The sequence below is a fragment of the Anastrepha obliqua genome, chromosome 4 (assembly GCF_027943255.1).
Source record: "Anastrepha obliqua isolate idAnaObli1 chromosome 4, idAnaObli1_1.0, whole genome shotgun sequence".
In the NCBI taxonomy this organism is placed as follows: Eukaryota; Metazoa; Arthropoda; class Insecta; order Diptera; family Tephritidae; genus Anastrepha; species Anastrepha obliqua.
Genome location: NC_072895.1, coordinates 40,114,354 through 40,137,058, shown reverse-complemented (window position 1 = coordinate 40,137,058; position 22,705 = coordinate 40,114,354). Strand labels below are relative to the sequence as shown.

The window sequence follows — 22,705 nt, the reverse complement described above, 5'->3', positions numbered from 1 at the left end:
AATCAAACCATAGGTAATAAGTATTAGCGATAGTGTAATGTACAAAGGGACGCAAAATTAATCACCCTATCGGAATATTTATAATTCGTGTAAATGGTTTTGCACGGTAATCATATTTTGCACTTGTGAACAAAAAAGCTACTCATCACTCAAAATCATTGTTTTCTTTTGTATTTAGTAAAAAAGTTAATCAAAACAATTTGAATCATTTCTTTATGAAAGTGTTGTTCATTATGGGGTGAGGGAGGTGTTGCCTGATTAACACAGCCCAGATCCAATTAGCACATACAATCTATTTTGATACCCCACAGGTAGAACCACTGCATTTTATTAGTCGAACCATCTTGATTTGACTATGAATCGGCCTATGCCATCTACTTTCTTTTCTGCAATTACTTTTAGGTTCTTCTTCTTAATTGGCGCGATAACTGCTTACGCGATTTTGGCCGAGATTAACAAAGCGCGCCAGTCGTTTCTTTCTCGTGCTAACCGGCGCCAATTGGACACACTAAGTGAAGCCAAGTCCTTCTCCACCTGATCTTTCCAACGCAGTGGAGGCCGCCCTCTTCCTCTGCTACCACCAGCTGGTACCGCATCGAATACTTTCAAAGCCGGAGCGTTTGTATCCATTCGGACGACATGACCCAGCCAACGAAGCCGCTGGATCTTTATTCGCTGCGCTATGTCTATGTCGTCGTAAAGCTCATACAGCTCATCGTTCCATCGTCTACGATATTCGCCGTTGCCAACGTGCAAAGGTCCAAAAATCTTACTCAGAATCTTTCTCTCGAACACTCCAAGCGTCGCTTCATCGGATGTTGTCATCGTCCAAGCTTCTGCGCCATACGTTAGGACGGGCATGATGAGAGTCTTGTAGAGTGTTAGTTTTGTACGTCGAGAGAGGACTTTACTGCTCAATTGCCTACTTAGTCCAAAGTAGCACTTGTTGGCAAGAGAGATTCTACGTTGGATTTCAAGGCTGACATTGTTATCGGTGTTAATGCTGGTTCCTAAATACACGAAGTCTTTTACAACCTCAAAATTATAACTGTCAACAGTGACGTGGGTGCCGATACGCGAGTGCGCCGACTGTTTGTTTGAAGAAAGGAGGTACTTCGTTTTGTCCTCGTTCACCACCAAACCCATTCGCTTTGCCTCTTTATCCAGTTTGGAGAAGGCAGAACTAACAGCGCGGTTGTTAAGGCCGATGATGTCAATATCATCGGCATACGCCAACAATTGTACGCTCTTATAAAAAATTGTGCCTGAGCGATTAAGTTCTGCGACTCGTACGATGCTCTCCAACATCAGGTTAAAGAAGTCACACGACAGCGAGTCACCCTGTCTGAAACCTCGTTTGGTATCAAACGGCTCGTAGAGGTCCTTCCCAATTCTGACGGCGCTGCTGGTGTTGAGCAACGTCATCTTGCATAGCCGTATTAGTTTTGCGGGGATACCAAATTCAGACATAGCGGCATACAGGCAACTTCTTTTCGTACTGTCGAATACAGCTTGGAAATCGACGAAAAGATGGTGTGTGTCGATTCTCCTTTCATGGGTCTTTTCCAAGATTTGGCGTATTGTGAATATTTGGTCGATGGTAGACTTTCCAGGTCTGAAGCCACACTGATAAGGTCCAATCAGTTGGTTGACGGTGGGCTTCAGCCTTTCACACAATACGCTCGCTAGAACCTTATAGGCGATATTTAGAAGACTAATCCCGCGGTAATTGGCACAAATTGCAGGATCACCCTTCTTATGGATTGGGCAGAGCACAATTAAATTCCAATCGGCAGGCATGCTTTCATCCGACCATATTCTGCATAGGAGCTGATGCGTGCACCTTACCAGCTCCTCGCCATGTTTGAATAGCTCAGCCGGCAGTCCGTCGGCGCCCGCGGCTTTGTTGTTCTTTAGCCGTGATATTGCTATTCTCACCTCGTCATGGTCGGGTAACGGAACGACAATTCCGTCGTCTTCGATTGGGGTATCGGGATCTTCACATTCTCTATGACATGCGCAGCTGTCACTGTTTAACAGGTTCGAGAAGTGTTCCCTCCATAATTTAAGATTGCTCTGTACGTCAGTCACCAGATCGCCGTCTTTGTTCTTACAGGACAACGCCCCGGTCTTAAAACCTTCTGTAAGCCGGCGAACTTTCTGGTAAATTTTTCGGGCGTTGTTCCTATTGGCCAGCATCTCAAGCTCCTCGCACTCACGTATTTCGGCCTCTCCTTTCTTCTGTCGGATAATACGTCTCTCTTCCTTTTTCAGCTCTCTGTAGCGATCCCACATGGCTCGCGTTGCGCCCGATCGCAGCGTGGCTCTATAGGCGGCATCTTTTCTTTCTGCGGCAGCATGACATTCCTCGTCGTACCAATTGTTTTTTCGGGCTCGCCGGAATCCGATTTCTTCTTCGGCGGCGGCACGTAGGGAACGAGAAATGTTGCTCCATTGCTCGCGCAATCAATCTTGTCTGACGATTTTTGAATTGTTTATAGTGGACTTTAAAGCTATGATGGCTGCTTGACTATCTGAAAAAATACATATTTACCGATAGTTGTTGTGGATGGTTTCTAACTATCCTGCAACCTTCCCTTATCCCGAAAATTTCCAATTCCCCAGGCGAAAAACTTGGATGTTTCGAGGTCTTTCGAACGAACACTGGCGCCAATGCCACAGTTCATCTTGGATCCGTCAGTGTACAGTGCAGTTGTATTCTCTTTGACTACTGAATGCCAATCCCATTCTTTCGCATGTGGAACTTTACCTTAAACTTTAATCTAAGGTCTAGGGCAGCGGTAGTAAAGTCTGATGAGTTGCTATTAAGCCTTTGGCTGTCTAAAATAAAACTATAACCAAACATCCATTCTACTCCCAAAAAAAAAACGAACAAAACACATATAAATCCAATTTTCAAACTTTGAGCAAATTCATATACTTTATTTAATTTTAATAATTTTTTTATGCAATGATAGTTTATTCTAACATTTATTTAAAATTTAAAAATTAAAATTCTACAAATTTTCATCAAAACTTCAACCTTTTGAAAAATTTCGAGAATTAATGAAATGCAAATTTGAGGTGGCTTTTAAATCGCATGAACTTTTTTTGTTTGTTTTCCTGACTGTGTTTGGTGTTTTCTTTTATACAAAAAAGTCTCGAGGATTTGCTATAGATTAAATATATGAAAAAAAAATGTTTAAACCAACTAAATTTTTGTGTCACTTAAAAATTGCACTTTGTTCTACCAAAATGCACTGGGATGTGCACAAACCGCACTGGAAATTTTTCTAAAAATTCTGTTTAAAACGTGGACAATTTTGATAAAAATTTGATAAACTTTTTTTTATTTAAATTAAAATGGACTTTTATGATTTTTATAGTAGAATTAACCAAAACTAACTAAATAAACTGCTAAAACTTGTTGGCAAGTCCCTATGCTATAGTTATGAAACGCATTTTATATTATATTACCTGAAGATATTAAGCCTGACCTGATCCTCCGTTTTGAGGTGTGCACATGGATTTCTTGTTCTCAATTTAAATTTAAAAAATAATATGAATAAATACTTCTTCTTAATTGGCGCGATAACCGCTTACGCGATTTTGGCCGAGGTTAACAAAGCGCGCCAGTCGTACCTTTCGCGTTCTAACCGGTGCCAGTTGGACACACTAAGTGAAGCCAAGTCCTTCTCCGCCTGATCTTTCCAAAGCAGAGAAGGCCTTCCTCTCCCTCTGCTACCACCAGCTCGTACCGCATCGAATACTTTCAGAGCCATAGTGTTTGTATTCATTCAGATGATGTGACCTGGTCAACGAAGCCACTGGATTTTTATTCGCTGGGCTATGTCTATGTCGTCGTAAAGCTCGTACAGCCCATTGTTCCATCGCCTACGATACTCGCCATCGCTGGCGTGCAAAGGTCCAAAGATCTTCCACAGAATCTTTCTCTCGAACACTCCAAGTGTCGCTTCATCAGATGTTGTCATCGTCCACGCTTCCGCGCCATACGTTAGGACGGGCATGATGAGAGTCTTGTGAAGTGTTGGTTTTGTTCGTCGAGAGAGGACCTTACTACCCATTTGCCTACTTAGTCCAAAGTAGCACTTGTTGGCAAGAGAGATTCTTCGTTGGATTTCTAGGCTGACATTGTTATCGGTGTTAGTGTGGGTTCCTAAATAAACGAAGACTTTTACAATCTGGAAATCATAACAGTCAACACTGACGTGGGTGCCGATACGCGAGTGCGCCGACTGTTTGTTTGATGACAGCAGGTACTTCGTTTTATCCTCGTTCACCACCAGACCCATTTTGTTTGCTTCTTTATCTAGTTTGGAAAGGGCAGAACTATTAGCACACAATACTCTTGAACATCAGGTTAAAGAAGCCCCACGACAGCGATTCACTCTGTTTGAAACCTCGTTTGGTCATATTGAGCAACGTCATCTCGCATAGCTGTATTAGTTTTACGAGGATACCAAATTCAGACATAGCGGCATACAGGTAACTTCTTTTCGTACTGTCGAATACAGCTTGGAAATCAACGAAAAGATGGTGTGTGTCGATTCTCCTTCATGGGTATTTTCCAAAACTTGGCGTATTGTGAATATTTGGTCGATGGTAGACTTTCCAGGTCTAAAGCCACACTGATAAGGTCCAATCCGTTTTTTAACGGTGGGCTTCAGCCTTTCACACAATACACTCGCTAGAACCTTATAGGCGATATTTAGAAGACTAATCCCCCGATAATTGGCACAGACTGCAGGATCACCCTTCTTATGGATTGGGCAGAGCACACTTAAATTCCAATCGGTAGGCATGCTTTCATCCGACCATATTTTGCATAGAAGCTGATGCATGCACCTTACCAGCTCCTCAGCGCCTTATTTAAATAGCTCAGCCGGCAGACCGTCGACGCCCGCGGCTTTGTTGTTCTTTAGCCGCGTTTTCGCTGATCTCACCTCGACATGATCGGGTAGCGGAACGACAATTCCGTCGTCAACTATTGGGGTATCGTGATCTTCACATTCTCTGTGACATGCCCGATCTCAGCGTGATAGGCAGCATGAAAAAATACTACTCAATATTTTTCAAGCTTTAATTAATTAGTAAGAGTAAACCTTCCGATTAATTACGGTATATAACTTCATTCAAATGGCCGCACCTGCTAGCCCTACAATAGTACATCCTGTCAACCCAATTTCGCAATAAATTTTAAATGCTTTCCTACTCGGCAGGCTAGCCATTGCCGCCGTTTAAATGCAGCTCGTCATAGTCCAAAATTAGTTGAGACGCCTACTGTTACTTGTAAAATCAAAATCGTTGAAAAATATTTAACTACATTTTTTATATAAAGAAACCATCTAATGCTCCACCCTCCAATATATATTTCCCTTTACTGTGCATGCATATAAAATATGTGAATGCGTTGAGGTTTGACGAAGCTTGATTTAAATTGATTTCGATCAAAGGAAATAAAGAATTACGAGCTCATTACTTTCAATTTTTTGCACATTACAGTTCTCACGCTTTTACATATATGTACGGGTGTATAAAGGTGTATAAAGCAAGTATGCATGTATAAGTGGAAACGTAAATGTTGTAATAAAATACGAATTCAGCACGCGTTGAATTTCATATACCTCTGCCTCAAAGTTTCTTTACCATCTCACGTGCACCTGCGAAACTTCTCTCTCCTTCGCTCTTCGCTTTTTTAATTTCTTCGTCACCCCAACTTGCTTTTATTTTAATTGTCATTTATCGCCATTTTTAGCACTTTTATGAATTTTTAAGTATGAAAAGATTTTTTAAAGCCAACACATAAAAAAATTGAAGCTTTAGAATTTGCGCTCTTCATTTTGAGTATAAATTACAAGCAAATTTTGGCAATGCATTTAAACACTTTTCGCGCACAAACTTACGCAGACATCATTACCTTACATTCATAGTTTACATAGTTTTAAATTAAAATGCTTTTGGAAAATTATTTTAAAATATGTTTGCTAATTTTTGGTTTCGCTACTATGGCGGTGGCGAAATCAAGTAAAAAATTATCTTGGTGTGATCCGCAATTGTGTCCGAATGGGAAGCATCATATTGCGTGCGGCCATGATGGTGTAAGTATATTTGCATTTGTGTTACATTCAATCTTCCATGCATACATCCCATACATTAGTTAATAACAATTGTCATTCATCTTCGCCAGAAATTCACGGCCGCCTGCCCAGATGATGCTGTCATGATCGATTTACGTTCTTACAAAAAGGAAATTCTCCACGAGCATAACAGACGTCGCAATTTCGTAGCGCTCGGCGAGTTGCCCGGCTATTATCCCGCCGCGCGCATGGCCACCATGACGTGGGATGATGAGCTGGCCTTTCTCGCTGCACTCAACATGAAAATGTGTTATGTCGAGCACGATGATTGCAATAACACGCCACGCTTCAAGAGTGTTGGACAAAATTTATCTGGCGTGGCTTACGAAAGGGAGGGAGTTGACATCAGTGAAGTCATAAGCCGTTCGATGGGTTTGTGGTTTGGTGAATACCCGCTGATCAATAGTAATTATATAACAAAATTTCGGGTCACATCGAATTTGTGAGTATGGAAGATTGAAATATTATTGCGCATACGAGTCTAAACTAAGTTTTACTTTTTTATTATTTATTTTTTGTAGCGAAAAATATGGCCACTTTGCGGAATTTGTTGTTGACCGTAATACACATGTCGGTTGTGCGATGATTCGTTATACCAATCCTTCATTTCCTTTTTACCATATCTACAATATGGCCTGTAATTATGCCAGCAAATATGCACTGGATGTTCCGGTCTATAGCATTGGCGCACCAACTTCGGAATGTGTAACTGGCAGTAATAGTCAATATCCTGGTTTGTGTTCTGCGAAAGAGATATACAATCCTAACTATGAATAAGACAAAACATAAATAACTGAAATAGAAAGCTTAAATAAAGACTGAATTAGAGATTAGTTTAACACTAAACACAACTTTTTATTAATTTTGAAGTATCTTCGAAAAATAGAAAACTCTGAAATTACAGTTGATTTCATGTAAAATGGTTGAAGTATATTATATTCAACATGATCTTAAATATTTCTAAAAATTGGTTTATTTTATGGCTGATTATAATAAGAAGTGAATTGAAAAAAAAATTTGATAGTTTTGAGATTTATTCAATGTCGAAAATTTTTGTACGGAAGTCAAATATCTTCGGTTCTTTTCATAATTTGTTTACTTTTCATTTTTTACGATATAGTATACTTAAAAAGAATTTTTTTTTTTTTGGAACAAAAATTAAACATAAAAAAATTAATGTTTAAATTTAGTTCGAGTTAATCTTTCTCATATTTCTTTAAAATACATATTTAAAATTTAGTTTTGGGCAAAAATTATTATCATTATTTTTTCTTATTTTTCTTTTCGGATGAGGAGGTTTCTAATGCCTAATGCATAATTTAAGCTGCCGCCACAGCAATAGTATGTCCGGAAACTAAACACATCCCTCTCGTTTCGAATCGTCGCCCACCCTGGTGCCGCTTTCGTATTACTTCAGAGTGACATTATGTTTTCGTCATTACAAGGTCTATGATTGTGTGCCTGGGACCTTGTATTCAGGTCCAGCTTGTTCATATGGAGAGTTTTTTCCGCGAAACCGCTGATGGTTTCCCACGTTTCCTCACTGCTTAGCAACATTTTCAGTTCATGTTCCCAACGCTTGCTTTGGAAATAGGTTTGTTCATTGCATTTGTCGGCTGCATAACCAAGGTGTTTGCATTTCCCTATTTTGAACAGGTATATCTGGAAATACCCGTGCCAAAAAACATTTGGGTTGTATAAAAATTGACTTGCCCGAAGTTCCTTCTTCCTTAACAATTTCCCACCGCTTCTCGACTCTTTTACAGAGCCCGACAAGAATATTTTTACCTTCCTTTTGCATTTCAAACGCATCTCACAGCACATTTTATAATATGAAATTAATGTCGAAATTGGGGGAGTGCGTAGGTTCGAATCTCCGTGCATGAAACAGTAAAGTGATAGAAAAGGTGTTTTCTAATAGCGGTAGCCCCTAGGCAGGCAAAATATTTGTCGTTCGGAGTTGGCTTAAAACTGTAAGTCCCTCCATTTGTGGAACAACATAAAGACGCATACCACAAATAGGAGGATGAGGTCGCCCAAGCACAAACAGATGTGTACGCGCAAATTTTATATTTTTTTATTTAATTTGCCATGCACAAAACTTTGTCAATTAATTTTCAAGACATGAAAGTACACTTTAAATTAAAATAATAGTTTGGCCTCAAGTCAAATAATTCCGTACGAAAAACTTGAAGTGCGAAGCAGTTGTCTTCATTGAGACCAAACAATTGCGATATCGAGCAAAGAAGGTTAAAGATGAACTCTTGCAAGGGCATTGTTAAAATTTAAATTTTTTACTAACAGACATCATCAAAACAATATTAAAAAGAAAAATCAATGCGGTTTTTGAGCCATTTGAACTTTATTGTCCCAGAATTCAATGGGCTATAAAACGGCATACCCAACAATTTTCTAAAAAATTCTAGCTAAAACACGTGAATTTTTCATGGAAATTTGTAATATTTTTTTATTGGCACAAAGTTTAAAATTGGGGCCTATATGTATTTATAGGAAAATTTTCATAAAAAGATTATTAAATTTAAATAAGAAACAAGTAAACCATAGTGATATAGTTATTGAACGCATTATAAGTTTTTAAGCTGGATCGTATTTTAATCTCCCATTCTCATTGTTATTTTGTTATAGTTATAACTCTATGAGGATGAAATTCAGCTGCTGTTGTAGAATAATCAATCAAACACATTAAATTTGTATGAAATAGTTAGAAGAAAAGTAATTAATTACCTCACTCAACTTCAATAAACTCGCGCGACTGAATGCCCACTTTTTTACTGCTAATTCATACTACCGATTTTCTCACAATGGCAATTAATATTTGACAGATGCATAATGAAATAAATGCACAACAATCCAAATGAGTAGACAAACGTACATACTTACAAACTTACTTACTTAAAGCACTTAGCGGGCTTACAAATTTCCAATAAATCCTTTCAAGTTATTCCATCTTAGCTTTTGAAGTGTGGAGTGAATTAATTACTCGCAATTAATTGCATACTAAAGCGTATGTATGTATGTGTGCACACACGCAAATGCATACAAATGTTTATTTTTAACTGTATTTTTAAGAAGTGTTATTATTGCACAAGCAAGAAATGCATTAAGCACCACAAATGGTCAGTCACATTACAATTCGAACAAGCGTACGACTGTTAGCCTGCTAATAGGTATGTGGTTGTGCATGCCAACAAATACACGTGCATATAAAGTTAGCGTCAAATGAGAGTGCACACCACATATTGACAAGTTTTGACTATTTATTTTGTTTTTGTTTTGTAATTTCAATTATTTTTTATAGAAATATAGTTCATACTACCACAAAAACCATATAAAGAAAAGCATAAAATTTTGAAAAATTAGAAAATTTTCATCAACATTTAAAAATAATAATAAAAAATAGAAAATTTTCATCAAAATTTAAAAATAAAAATAAATAAATATAAAATAAAGTACAAGTTTCAAGTGGTTAAAAAATCGCGTTGATTTTTTAGAAGTTTTTCTTCTCACGGTGTTTTCTTCCGTATAAAAAAAGTGCAGTAGGCGTTAAAAGGAGAAGAAGCACAAGACCGCGACCGAAAGTCCTACAAATCAGTGTGATTTTTGTCGAATTGTTTTTTTTTGTAGTACGAACTTTATAAAAAAATAATTAAAATTAAAAAGCAAATAAGTAAATAGTTAAAATATGTCACTTGTCCACTTTCTTTTGACGTTGACTGTATGTAAACCTGCATACATATGCTGTTAGATACCGTCCAAGTAGGGAAATTCGTTGGTTCTGACCTCTCTCACTTCTTCTATGATCTTTTTCAGTAAAAGTAACTGCTTTCCATAGATTTCGTTGTTAATTTATTTGCCTTTATTTGGCCTGTGTCGGCAATTCTTCACCGTCTTATGAAATTGTGCTTCAGCAGCATTTTGTAATCAGCCAACTAAAGAACTGCTCACTAACAGTCTCAGCAGACGCTCCCCTTTCATTAGCTTGTTCTAATATCTACAATCCTCCACAGCCTTGTATGTTATGTCATCTATATTATAAAGGTGAATGATTGCACGCTGTCCGCGTATCACTACGAAACGACAACACCAAATGACGTAAAAATTTGTATACATTCATATTTTCACCCAATGAAGGTTATAGGCATGTTTTTATGATGGAACTTCCTTCCCACCACATCAAAAATACCTTAACGGAATCGGCGAAACTAAAATTACACCTAATTAGCAGTTACAGTAGCGGCCCCATGAACGACCTTCAGGCTTGCATTTTCGCATTTATCAAAGAAAAACTGTAAAATTTATCGAATTTTCTCTTTGTTGACTTCCATTGTTAACATCCCGTAAACCCACAAATATGGAATGGAACAAACAAAAAATAGCAAAAGGATTTTTTTTCATGTGGAATGTCCCCTTGACAACGAGCATAAACTTTAATTTATTTGATGGATAGTTTACGAGATATCGAACACTACAGCCATCTACGAAAATATAAAGGATTTCTTTTCCCCAATGCCTTAATCGTTAATATAATATATTACTAACCACAAGAACTGTAATGGTGCTCACACTCACCAACGCAGACGTACGCCCGTAATATAATATGTCCTTTCGGACATACATACGAGGTGCATTCAAAAAATATAGTAACTATTTTTATTTAACTCGAAAAATATTTATTTAATCATTTCCATATATTATGACGCCTTCAAAAAAATTCCACTCAAATATCAAAAATACTGGTTCAAAATTTTCCTATAGGGATGCTTCACTTTGTTAGGCATGCAGAAATATACTTCCTCTCAATGGCTTGAATAAATCTTCGGACGGATTACCTAGCAAGTGCCGGTTTAAACTTTTCCGGCAGGCATGCTTCACTCTTATAGGCGCGCGGGCGTGAGTGATTTTTTACACATATTAACGCGCATGCAAATTAATGAATTTAATTCCATATGCAGTTCAATTCGCGGCTTCATGAGCGCAGCGGAAGCGTCAATTAGCACTCACATTATAAGTCCTTATACTATACATGATTTAATTTCTTTTGTTTTTGTAGTATTGCTGTATTCATTTTACTTTTACATTCGTTTGTTTCCTTGTACCTTTTAATTGCTTTAAAACAGTAATTGAGCTTTAAGAGCGATCACCTTTTGTTTATTTACGGAAATCTTACGCCTAATGACTAAGCAACCGGGTGGCAAGTAAAAAGAAAACAGTTCATAAGAAATTCATCAATTTATTTGGTATTTTTTGTACTCTTTTCCAGGCGAGTATACAGCAGTGACTGATTATTCATAATTCGGATTAAATTTCTCTTTCAGCGCGCAGAGGCCGGGATATTTTGGATTGGGGCCAGTTGTACATTCAGAAGCGGGTGCACCCACACGATAAACCGGCGTCTCCAGTGCATACTTGCTCGCATAATTGCAGGCTGTGTTGTAGATATAGAGAAAAGGGTAGGTGGGATGTGTGTAGCGCGACATAGCGCAGCCGACATGTGTATTGCGATCGATCATCATTTCCGCAAAGTGGCCATACTTTTCGCTGTAATAATGTAAAAGAAAAAATATTTAAATACTTGATTATATTTGCTAAAGCTTTTTACTTTTATCGCTTACAAATTTGACGACACGCGAAATGAGCTAATGTAATTGCTATTAATCAGTGGATATTCGCCAAACCACAAACCCATCGACATATCTATTATATCCGTGACATTGGCCTCCAAGTCATGACGACGATCGACACCCGAAAGATTTTGTCCTACATTTGGAAAGCGATAAGAATTGTTGCAATCGTCGTGTTCTACATAGCACATTTTTATATTCAGTGATGCGAGATAAGCAAGCTCTTCGTCCCACACCATGGTGGCCATGCGTGCGGCTGGATAGTAGCCGGGTAGCTCGCCAAGCGCTACGAAATTGCGACGTCTATTGTGTTCATGTAGAATGAGCGCGCGATGTGGCCGCAGATCGTACAGTGTGGCATCTTCTGGACAATTTTCACCGAATCGCTGCAATAAGTGAAAACAGGGATTAATTAATTAATTGGCCGAGAAATAATTAGAATTGATAACTAAAAGAATTTTATTTTACTATTGCGTAGACATACGAGCATCTGTGATTCAGTTATTATTTCTACGGTTTTTTATTAGAAATTACAGCTTAGGCAGACGGCGGCGTAAATTTTTATTACCAGCGTAGTTAATTCTAATTAAAATCGTAGTGTGACAGACGATTGTTACGCGGATTAAACAGCTGATTTGTTTATTAGCTGTCCTGATACTAAAAAATAAATATTTATTTAAAAAAATCTTAAATTGCTATTTCTCAAACTGTTCCGCAAGGTCATAATGTTCCAGAGTTTTAATGCTGCAATGATTGTTTTCAGTCTTTCTTGTTGTTGTTTTTAAAGTTTCATTACTTTTCATTCACAATAGATATTAACTGTCATTTTTCGGCACTGTTGGCATCCTGAATAACCACCGTCGATTTAAGCCAGAATACAAAAAATTTGGCGTAAAATTTCATCGTCAACCCATAAAATTTGCAGTTCGTTGCAAACGCAAATTCGATTTAAGTAGTATTCAATTGTGTGCGAGGCAGTTTTGCTTATTACCATTGCCACCCAGATGAAAATGCGTTTCGTTGGGAAATATGATTTTTCAAGAAAAAGTCCTTGACCATTTCGAGCTGCAATATTTGCAATACTTTCCAACGTTTTTGAAACATAAAGCTATTCTTACTGACTTTCTATCAACATTTCCAGCAGGTAAAAACTGTAACTGTCAAAATGACATATGTTCCAAAAAACCACTATATGGACTACCCTGAATAGCAATGCGCATACTAGCAATAAACCAATAGATATCTCATATATTTGAAAATAATTTCTAGTGTATTAGTAAAGTCTAAACTAGCACAATCATCCTAATTACTGTTCGTTCCAACGAGAGTCGATTCTTCCTTATCGGAATGACCCGGATTTTTATCCGGCCAAGGACTGTCACTCCAGCAGCATTCTACGCACATGTATGGAATATTTATGCTACAACAACAACTGTTCTTAATGTCCAAAGATCTAATGGCTGTGGGGCCTCTACATTATTAGCGCAAAAGCTGCAGCCAGTAAAATAAAAGAAGTTTGAACTTTTTTCTCAGTTGAGAAGAAATCGGAAGCTTGACCTGAAACCATTGAAGAACAAACCTTATCATACACGCTGGTTGGTTCTAATAAGGCTCCTGCGCTAAATGGTACCAAAACAACACTCGCGATTTTTTCCGAGTTTCGTTTCTTCTTGTGCTAACAGGAGCCAGTTGGACATACCAAGTGAAGCCAAGTCCTTCTCCACCTGATATTTCCAACTTAGGGGTGGCCTGCCTTCCTCACGACTAAGCCAATGAAGCTTATTTATAGCTAATTTTATTACTCATTATTCTAAGAAAGCCGAAGACTCCAGTTGCCAGTGCTTTGGTTGTTAAGTATTATAATTATTTTACTTCCAAATAAATAAGTAAAAAATAAAATTAATCTTAGTATTTACAAAATTAAATTCGCTTGTGGACAGTCATATGTATAGAAAGTGTCAGTATGTTTGTGTCATCGGTACAAAAATGAGTTTCGAACAATGAGCCGCTATCCAATTTTGTTTCAAAATCAATCAAAAATTTGAATTGATAAAAAAAGTTTATGGCGATGATTGTCTATCTTGTGACAAAGTTCATGAGTGATTTACAAGTTTCAGAGATGGTTATGAGGACATTAATGACAATGAACACACGGGCCGCCCAAAATCAGTAGTCACCGAAAACTCCATCGAAATTGTTCGTACATTTATCAAAAATGAACCGAAATCATGGTTGAAATTCATAGAATCGGAGTTGAATATCTCCAAAATATCGATTTATCGCATTTTAACGCACAAGTTAACTGAGGACCAAAAATTGCTCAGAATTCAACATTCGAAAGACCTCATTAAAGAGGCGAGAAAAGACGATAACTTCCTTTACAACATTGTAACTGGTTATGAAACGTAGTTTTTCCAACATGAACCTGAAACTAAGTGTCACGGTGCCGAATGGAAAGCCCCAGATGAGCCACCATATATACATATATATATGGCGCGTACACACTTTTTTGGGTATTTTACCGAACTCCTCCTCCTATTTATGGCGTGTGTCTTGATGTTGTTCCACAAATGGAGGGTCCTACAGTTTCAAGCCGACTCCGAAGGGCAGATATTTTATGAGGAGTTTTTTCATGGCAGAAATACACTCGGAGGTTTGCCATTGCCTGCCGAGGGGCGACCGCTATTAGAAAAAACTTTTTCTTCACTTTGGTCTTTCACCGAGATCCGAACCTATGTTCTCTCTGAATTCCGAATGGTAGTCACGGGCCAACCCATTCGTACCAACCCACTGTTCACAAGGAGTTCGTGCCAATGCGTTTTGAAGCGTTTGTTGCATCGCATTCGTCGAATTCGCCCTGAATACTGCGAAGGAGGAAGCTAGCGCTTATTGCATGATAATGCATCATCTTATCGATCCACTCTTGTGACTGATTTTTTGACTAGAAATCACATTTTAACCATCAATCATTCACCGTATTCGCCTGATATGGGCCACTGTGACTTCCACCTATTCTACCTACTCTACCGTCCGTAGAGGCCATCCAAAAGGTTTGTACCGACATCCTGAAGGACATTCCGGTCAATGACCTGAAACACTCTTTCGAAAAGCTTTTAGATCGCTCAAAACAGTGTATCGAGACCAGATGAGACTATTTTGAATAAATAAAGTCGAAGTTATCAGAACAAAGCTCCTGCCGTTTCTATTTTAGCGCAGGCTGGTTTATTTTGGATTCCGCCTTATACATATCTCAGGAATATCGTGTCAAAATGTCAAGTCTATCGGAACAAAATTGACGAAGTTGTAAGTATTTGAACGTCTGGTGGTACAGTTGCGAATTTTAAGCCGTTTCATAATTACTTTTTATTTTACTGAAATTGAATGAGCTATAAACTGCGTACTCTAAAATTTTCTAAAAATTCTGATTAAACAACTTTTATAAAAAATTTGACATACAAATTTTTATTTCATAGAATTTGTTGCAAAGTTTGTGTGAATTTTTTAAGACGTAAACTTTTAGTTATATGGTGTATTTTATTGAATGAATTATACTTTTAATAAAATAACGCAATACGTTTAACATAAAAATACTTTTGAACATTGTGAAAATAACAATGTTGTAGTTGAAAAATTGCTCAACCAAAAATAAATTTACAAAAACATTACAAAAAAAATTACAAAGAAATAAACAAAAAAACCAACGCTAGTTTTTATAAATTACACTTCTTATATAAATAAATAGCAAGAGCCGTGCAAAAACAAAAAATATAATATATTGTTTGGGGAAAAAGAAACCCATTATTTTGTGATCGATATTTCGTAAAGTATTGATGAAAGAATTTAAAGTTGATGCTCGTTTTCGCAAAAATAGTGGTATTTTTCCGATTAAAAATGTTCAAAATTTAGATGAACATTTTTTAAATTTTTGTAAATTTTTATTAAACGGACACGTAAAGGACTGAAAAATGTTTGCGCTTATGGGAGGGTTGTCCGCTCAAGAGAAAAAAATTTTTTTTTTAAGATTTGTGATTTTTATTGTATATGGTTTTACCTTAAGCATGAACAATATTATTTTTAATAACAACAAATTTTAGCTCGAAAAATATTAAAAAATTTTCAAAACACAAACCTTGCCGATGAAATAAATTGTTTCCTCTAAAATGGAATGACCGCAAAAATTATGTGAGTTTTTATAAAATGGTAAACAGGATCTTACTTAAAATGAGAAACGAAGGACCAAAGTCAACTGCTTATATAGATGACCTGGCCATTATCATCTCAGGAGGATGCTTAAACATTATGAGTCTAATTTATGAAGGGGCACTTAAGGGAATCAGCAAGTGGGCAGTTGAATTGGGAATAAAAGATTCCGATCTGGACCCCACCTTGACTGGCTACCATCACATTAAAGGTTAAGACGTACTCTAAGTATCTAGGACCAATATTGGACAGCAAACTAAAGTTGAAGCTCAATGTGGAAGAACGATCGAAGAAAGCACCCAATGCCTTATACGCCTGCGGAAAAATGGTCGGTAAGAAATGGGGATTATCTCCACTTTCACATTAGATTTACACGGCGGTAGTAAGACCAATAATGCTCTATAACATTCTAGTGTGCTGGACAAATTTGAATAAGATAACGTACGCTAACAAATTGGAGAAAGTACAAAGAGTTGCAGAGTTTCTGTGTAACGGGTGCAATGCCGCACCACTCCTACAGCGGCACTGGACAAAAAACGTGACCGTCGTCCAATAGTCTTAATAGTCCGCAAAATAGTCCGCTCTTTGGCTGTTGACAATAGTACGATTAGGTCAAAGACCACATGGCCACAGACGAATATGCAGAGGCTTAAACGCTAACTCACACTACCTTATTCCTCAAGCTAATTTCAATAGCGAACCAAGAGTAGTATTAGAAACAGACGGATGGCGGAAGGGACAATAGGATGATTGAGCTAGGAACTGAGGAACAAGCCGCCATTTCCCCATTTACGCAGTTTGCTTAAAGACAAAATATAAAGTTCTAAACTCTCCTACTGCGGCCGCCGTAGCCGAATGGGTTGGTGCGTGACTACCATTCGGAATTCAGAGAGAACGTAGGTTCGAATCCCGGGGAAACGTCAAAATAAAGAAAAACATTTTTCTAATAGCGATCGCCCCTCGGCAGGCAATGGCAAAACCTCCGAGTGTACTTTTGCCATGAAAAAGCTCCTCATAAAAAATATCTGCCGTTCGGAGACGGCTTGAAACTGTAGGTCCCTCCATGTTGTGGAACAACATCAAGACGCATGCCACAAATGGAAGGAGAAGCTCGGCCAAACAACCAAAAAAAAGGTTGTACGCGCCAATTATGTAAATAGGTGGTTTCACTATGGTATGTGCGATCTACAGAAGCAGCCAAGTCCAACCCAACCTCTTACTAGTTATTTCTCAGTTCAATGTGAAGTCTTTTTTGAAGGTTTTTCTAATTTCTTTTTCACTTAAAAAAAAAAAAAGTACTTTACGCTGAATTGTTGTGCCAAAATTTTGCTCCTACTATGGCACCTTGTCACTGCATCCTAAAATCACTATTGACCACATACTTTTCCGGAATATTTATTCGCTTTTTACTCACCCCATCGTTATTACAAGCCACATGCCATTTGCCGTTTGGACAGAGCGTCGGATCACACCAGTCCAGATTCTCTGTTCCATAGGCGGAGGATATCCACCCAGATATGGCAACAATGAAGAGTAACCATCTGCCGTTAGTGTGTTTCGAAAACATTTTATTTGAACTCCAACCGCTTAAACCCATAATTTGTCTTTGGAAAGTGTTACTGAAAGTGCAAGTGTAAGTTTGACGACTTATTAAACTCAATTCGTGTTCAGCTCAAACATTTATACTCATGTAATCGAAATCGTAAATTGTGTACTTGTACGTTTGAGGTGCTAACGACATTTATGGCTCACGCAGTAAAATGTTGATTTATTTTTTTTTTTTTCGTTTGATTTTTATTTGCCATCTCACAGCAGAACCTGCTGTTTGTGGATGACACGCATGACACACTCTCAATCAATCGTCTATATCCTTCACTCATATTGCAGAACTGCATAGCAACACATGCATATCACACACTCATATAACTTGCTTTTTAAAGAGTTTTCAAAATGAACTGATTAAAATAAAAAATTAAATTTGTTTTTATCGTTAAATTATTTTAGTGTCAATTTTTATTGTAATTTGATTTTTCTTATTTTTCCGTAACGGATATACTCGTAAATTTGTATATATGTAAATATATTTTCTCAACAATTCTGTGTGCCCATAATTATTGACCAGGTTATCAAAGGCACAGCTGGCGATAATCGGGTCATAGTTGTATATATGTAAGCGAAACTACACTGAAAAAATAAAAAAAATTGAGAATAGCGAATTATTATGCTAGGTATGTTTTTGTTCTAGCAGACCAAGATTTATTTTCTATTGATGCCATACAGACTTTGATGGCATTCAGATTTTTTAACAGTTCTCGTAAAAAATCCAAAACAATTTTACTCTAAAATAAAATTTGTACTTAAAAAACCAACAGTATTACTTCTAAATTATGCATAGCACGCACAGTTATCACTAAGAAATATAAAACAAAAGTAATTTTCCCGGATTTTTTTTTTTAATATTTTATTATATTTTTCGAGCTTAGTACCTTATATACGTACTTACCCAAACTGCTAATTAGTGTTTTAAGGAGCCCGTGTTATAGATTACGCATGATTGGATTTTTAGCCTATTGATACTTTCATACCTAACATTGTAGCAGAAAACAGTTTAGGCGAATACTGAGGTGGCTTACGGACAGACAGGTCGTTCAACAACAGACCCAGTTTTCTTGCTTAAGCAAAAAATTGAGAAAATGCTATGATTGCAACACAGATATCCATCTGCTATTCATGGATTTCAAACAAGCGTTCAACCGCGTCCACTACTGTAAAATGTCTGAAGCAAAACTGGGCTTGAGCAGCAAACTGTCAACTTTGGTTATGGCCTCCCTGACAAACACTGCCGGAAAAGTAGTAGTCCAGCAGTCCGCCTCGCTTCCCTTTGGAGTCAAACAAGGGATCTCTTTCTCTCTCCAACCGTTTTCAACCCTCTACTGCATTTGCAATTAGAGATGAGTTAAAATTTGGCAATCTCTTTAGCCAATCCGCTAACCATTGTATATGCCGATGACATCGCGGTAATCGCGCGAAAATAACAAAATGCCTGGCCGAACTGTAGGATTCAAAATAAATGCAGAAAGAACCAAATATCTCAAGATTTCACGCCATGTGAAGAGAAGACAGCCAGAAGAATTAGTAATTGGCACCTACCGCTTCGAGACCGTAGATTGCGGCAGGAAATAGAGCATATTTTGCTCATACCATGCTATTAAAATCTAAACTTCTTACGAGAGATTGAAAACTACCGCTGTGCCAGCGAATAATACGACCAGTTTTTGCAGGCGGGCAATGATCTCTAAAGATGAATTGTGTCTAAGAGTATTGGCGCGAAAAGTACTGCGAAGAGTGTTTGCTCCGCAACGACTGCAAGATGGTATCTACCGGATGCGCTACAATGAAGAAATGCTGCACTATGTTATGGTGAGGACTTCGTGATATACGTGAATACCCAAAGACTGCGGTGGTTTGGTCATACAAGTATTACGCGCATGAGAAATCAGAAATCAATCGTGTCATACAACCCCTTAGCGCCTAAAGCACGAGGACGTCCAAAACTGACATGGTTTGAACAAATTCTAATGGACCTAAGGACAATGGGTGTTAGAAACTAGAGAACTGTTATCGCAGATTGAGATGCATGTAAACGAATCGAGAACAAAGCTACAGCTAGCTGATGATGATGATACCTTCATTATTTTGTAAAATTAATCATCCAATTTTGTTTTTGAGTTACTTTTTTACTAAATAAAAAAATAATTTTGAATTATTAAAATCTTTATTTTGACCTTTACGCGCTTCATTGGTTGTCATTACTTCATAATTTTCCGCAGAAAACCATAAAACCATTTTTCAGCCTATGGAGTAGTCTAAAATCTTAAGCGACAATCGGGAGATGTGACGTTTAAAGTGACGTTCAGATCATCTCTCGGCATTTGGGTTTGAGCGTTTCATTTCTGCCCCTCCTTGGTGAATGTTAATTTCGAGATCACCTAAAGCTGGTAAAATAAAAAAAATCGTATATCTCTAAATATAATATATTTAAGAAAAGTTAACAAACAAAATTTAAGTGTACGAACAAAATTAAGAATGCCTAAAGCCGTTGACAACGAAATTCTGATACGGAATTTTAAAGTTCAATAAACGCATTGATGCGTTCTACCTAATAATACACTTTTTGACCTTAAGTAACGTGAATCAATCAAAATAGCTGCTGCTGAAATGATGAGTCAAACGATGGACATATTGATTTTTTCGAAAACTACTTACTTCTGATAAAAAGTAACTTAATATATATATTACCAGTTTCCTTAAAATCCATATATACATACATATATATTACACATATTCGAATACATTTACATTTTTGAGATAAGCTTTAAATAAAGTATTTATTAAATTTTGCTTAATATAATAAAACAAACTTTATTTGTGGGTTGATGCACGAAAGCGAGCTTTTTTCTCCTTTATTAATTTGGTTTGAAGGAGTTGTTGTATCATAGCTCATTCAACTGATGAGCTTTCAAGGGAGGACTTATGTATGTACATAGTAGAAGCTTATGCCATTTATATAATATAGTATAATATAAAGTAATTTTATGTACTAGTAAATAAAAGATGGTTCTTTGATTGCTGTCGGAGAACACCTTCGCATATTTATGGGCCTGGCAACAGAGTTTTTTTCTGAAACATTTAATAAAGTAATTAAAAAAAAAACTGCAGCAGTACTGTCTTAAAAATTGTTTAGGCTTCAAAAAAATTTCGTGAATACAGTGGATGCTCCAACAATTCGAACTTAATTCGTGGATTTTAGCCAATGTCAAAATGCTCTTGTTACACGGTGCATTGCCCTGATGAAAAAGAACTTTTTCTTTTGCAAACCGGATACGGCTTATCTAAAAGGTTACAATAATATTCATAATTTATTGTTCCGCCAGTTTACAAGTAATTCACAAATAAAATTCCTTTCGTGTCCCAAAGCACTGATGCTAACAAATTCGTTTCAGAGCCGAGGATCCAGGATAACACTACTCTTTAGCCTCTTGTTTTGATTTAGGATCACGGTGATAGACCCAAGTCTCATCCGTAGTGATCAATCGGGGCACAAAATACTCTTTATCTTTTGGAAAACGCTCTAAATGTTGCTGAGAAAGGCGCTTGCGAATGTGTGTTTTCTTCCATTGTTCGCGAATACGGTACCCACTGTGCACACAGCTTTCTGAAACCCAATACTTCAGTCAAAATATTGCTTACACTGTCCAATGAGATGCCTAGGGCTTTTACTAAATCACTTTCAGTCACTCGACGATTTTCCAATACGATATCCTGTATTTTTTCTACGATTTCTGGTGTTGTCGTTGTTTTCGAAGAGGTCCTTGACGTGGATCGTCTTCAAGGCTTGCACTAATTGATAGCGACTTTCAACATTCGTTCATAAATTTCCTTTGTTTTCAAACTTTCCGTCCTTTATTTTCAAACCTTCCGCGTTGAGTGGCGCTCCCCGCCTTTAAGAAGGCGTTCGACACTGTCAAACGAAATGCAATGTGGCTGGCACTGAGTAGAAAGGAAGTTCCCGCCGAGATAAGTGCTTCATAAAAGGGATATCACCGATCCATTCACTACCAACGCAGGCGTAAGGCAAGGTTGTCCTCTGTCGCCCCTTCTCTTCGCCATCGTCCTTGATGACTTCATCAGCTAACTGACCCTGCCCGAAAAAGGCATCGTATGAAGTTTCACCAGACATCTTGAGGACCTGGACTTCGCCGATGAAATCTACATCTTCTCTCACAAACTCTCTGACATGCAAGCGAAGGCGTCCAGACTAGTCGCGCTGGCACGCACTGTCGGACTGGAAGAGAGCCAAGACCAAGGCTATTAGAGTTAACCACAATAACGCAAGGCAGATATTGGTTGATGGATGCCCGGTGGAATTTGTCAAAAGATTCTGCTACCTCGGCTGCATCATCACGGCAGGTGGTGCAGCAGATGACAACAAAGCAATGGGGGAGTTCGCAAATCTCCAGGCGTACTAAACTACGAATATTCGGCTCATGCGTGAGGTCCGTATTGTTATACGGATGCGAAACATGGCTGGTCTCTAACACCATCACACAGAGGCTACAATTCTTCGTCAACAAATGCCTCCGCATCATCTGCAGAATATTCCGGCCAAACACCATCAGTAACGACGCACTGTGGAGATTAACGAATGAGGAACCCATCTTTAGGCAAATCAAACTATAGGTCACACGTTGAGAAAACCAGATAGCATCACGAGAATAGGACGGTGCAAAAACAACAGCACAGACCCCTGTACGATGGAAGAATCTTATCGAGGCCCTATGCTCCCGGGAGGAGTAAACAAGGAAAAAAATGGCTCTTAACAATTATATATGAAAAATTACCACCTCTACCGGTAAAATCCCCCAAAAAATCGCCGTCGATTAATGAATACCTAATTGTTGCGAACGTCGAGGTATCGAAATTTAAGTTTATTCAGCTGCACTTTGCTCTACAGCTGCAATATTACCAACGGAACGTCCTGTTTTTGGTCGCCGATCTGTCAGTCCTTTTTCTATCTTCGACAGAATCAGTTTCTTAACATTTTTCCTCCAACCTGTGAATGGGCGACTCATTCGGATGATTATTTCCTTAAAAAAAAATCAGGAATTTTGCGAAATGTTGCCCTCAAAGATCGATCATTTTCGT

At 37.8% G+C, this 22,705-nt stretch overlaps 2 protein-coding genes across 2 annotated transcripts; one reads left to right on the top strand and one right to left on the bottom strand.

Annotated features, from left to right (window-relative positions):
* The first annotated feature begins 6,026 nt into the window (after positions 1 to 6,026).
* Positions 6,027 to 6,935, top strand: LOC129244097 (antigen 5 like allergen Cul n 1-like). Its single transcript, XM_054881715.1, has 3 exons — positions 6,027 to 6,119; positions 6,209 to 6,600; positions 6,680 to 6,935. Exons 1-3 carry the CDS (start codon positions 6,027 to 6,029, stop codon positions 6,933 to 6,935), a joined length of 741 nt encoding a protein of 246 aa, XP_054737690.1.
* A 4,526-nt stretch (positions 6,936 to 11,461) lies between these two features.
* On the bottom strand, positions 11,462 to 17,567 carry LOC129244096 (antigen 5 like allergen Cul n 1-like). The gene is made up of 3 exons (XM_054881714.1): positions 17,415 to 17,567; positions 11,792 to 12,186; positions 11,462 to 11,717 (listed from the first exon to the last, which is right to left on the bottom strand). Exons 1-3 carry the CDS (start codon positions 17,565 to 17,567, stop codon positions 11,462 to 11,464), a joined length of 804 nt encoding a protein of 267 aa, XP_054737689.1.
* Positions 17,568 to 22,705: the final 5,138 nt, after the last annotated feature.

What these genes read in the sequence shown, in the direction of transcription:
- LOC129244097 (XM_054881715.1), top strand. Translation starts at nt 6,027, where the DNA reads ATGGCGGTGGCGAAATCAAGTAAAAAATTATCTTGGTGTGATCCGCAA. An exon ending in TTGCGTGCGGCCATGATGGT is followed by an intron (nt 6,120 to 6,208) that starts GTAAGTATATTT and finishes CATCTTCGCCAG; the next exon opens with AAATTCACGGCCGCCTGCCC. An exon ending in TTTCGGGTCACATCGAATTT is followed by an intron (nt 6,601 to 6,679) that starts GTGAGTATGGAA and finishes TATTTTTTGTAG; the next exon opens with CGAAAAATATGGCCACTTTG.
- LOC129244096 (XM_054881714.1), bottom strand. Translation starts at nt 17,567, where the DNA reads ATGTTTTCGAAACACACTAACGGCAGATGGTTACTCTTCATTGTTGCC. An exon ending in TGGCTTGTAATAACGATGGG is followed by an intron (nt 12,187 to 17,414) that starts GTGAGTAAAAAG and finishes CACTTATTGCAG; the next exon opens with CGATTCGGTGAAAATTGTCC. An exon ending in TTTCGCGTGTCGTCAAATTT is followed by an intron (nt 11,718 to 11,791) that starts GTAAGCGATAAA and finishes ACATTATTACAG; the next exon opens with CGAAAAGTATGGCCACTTTG.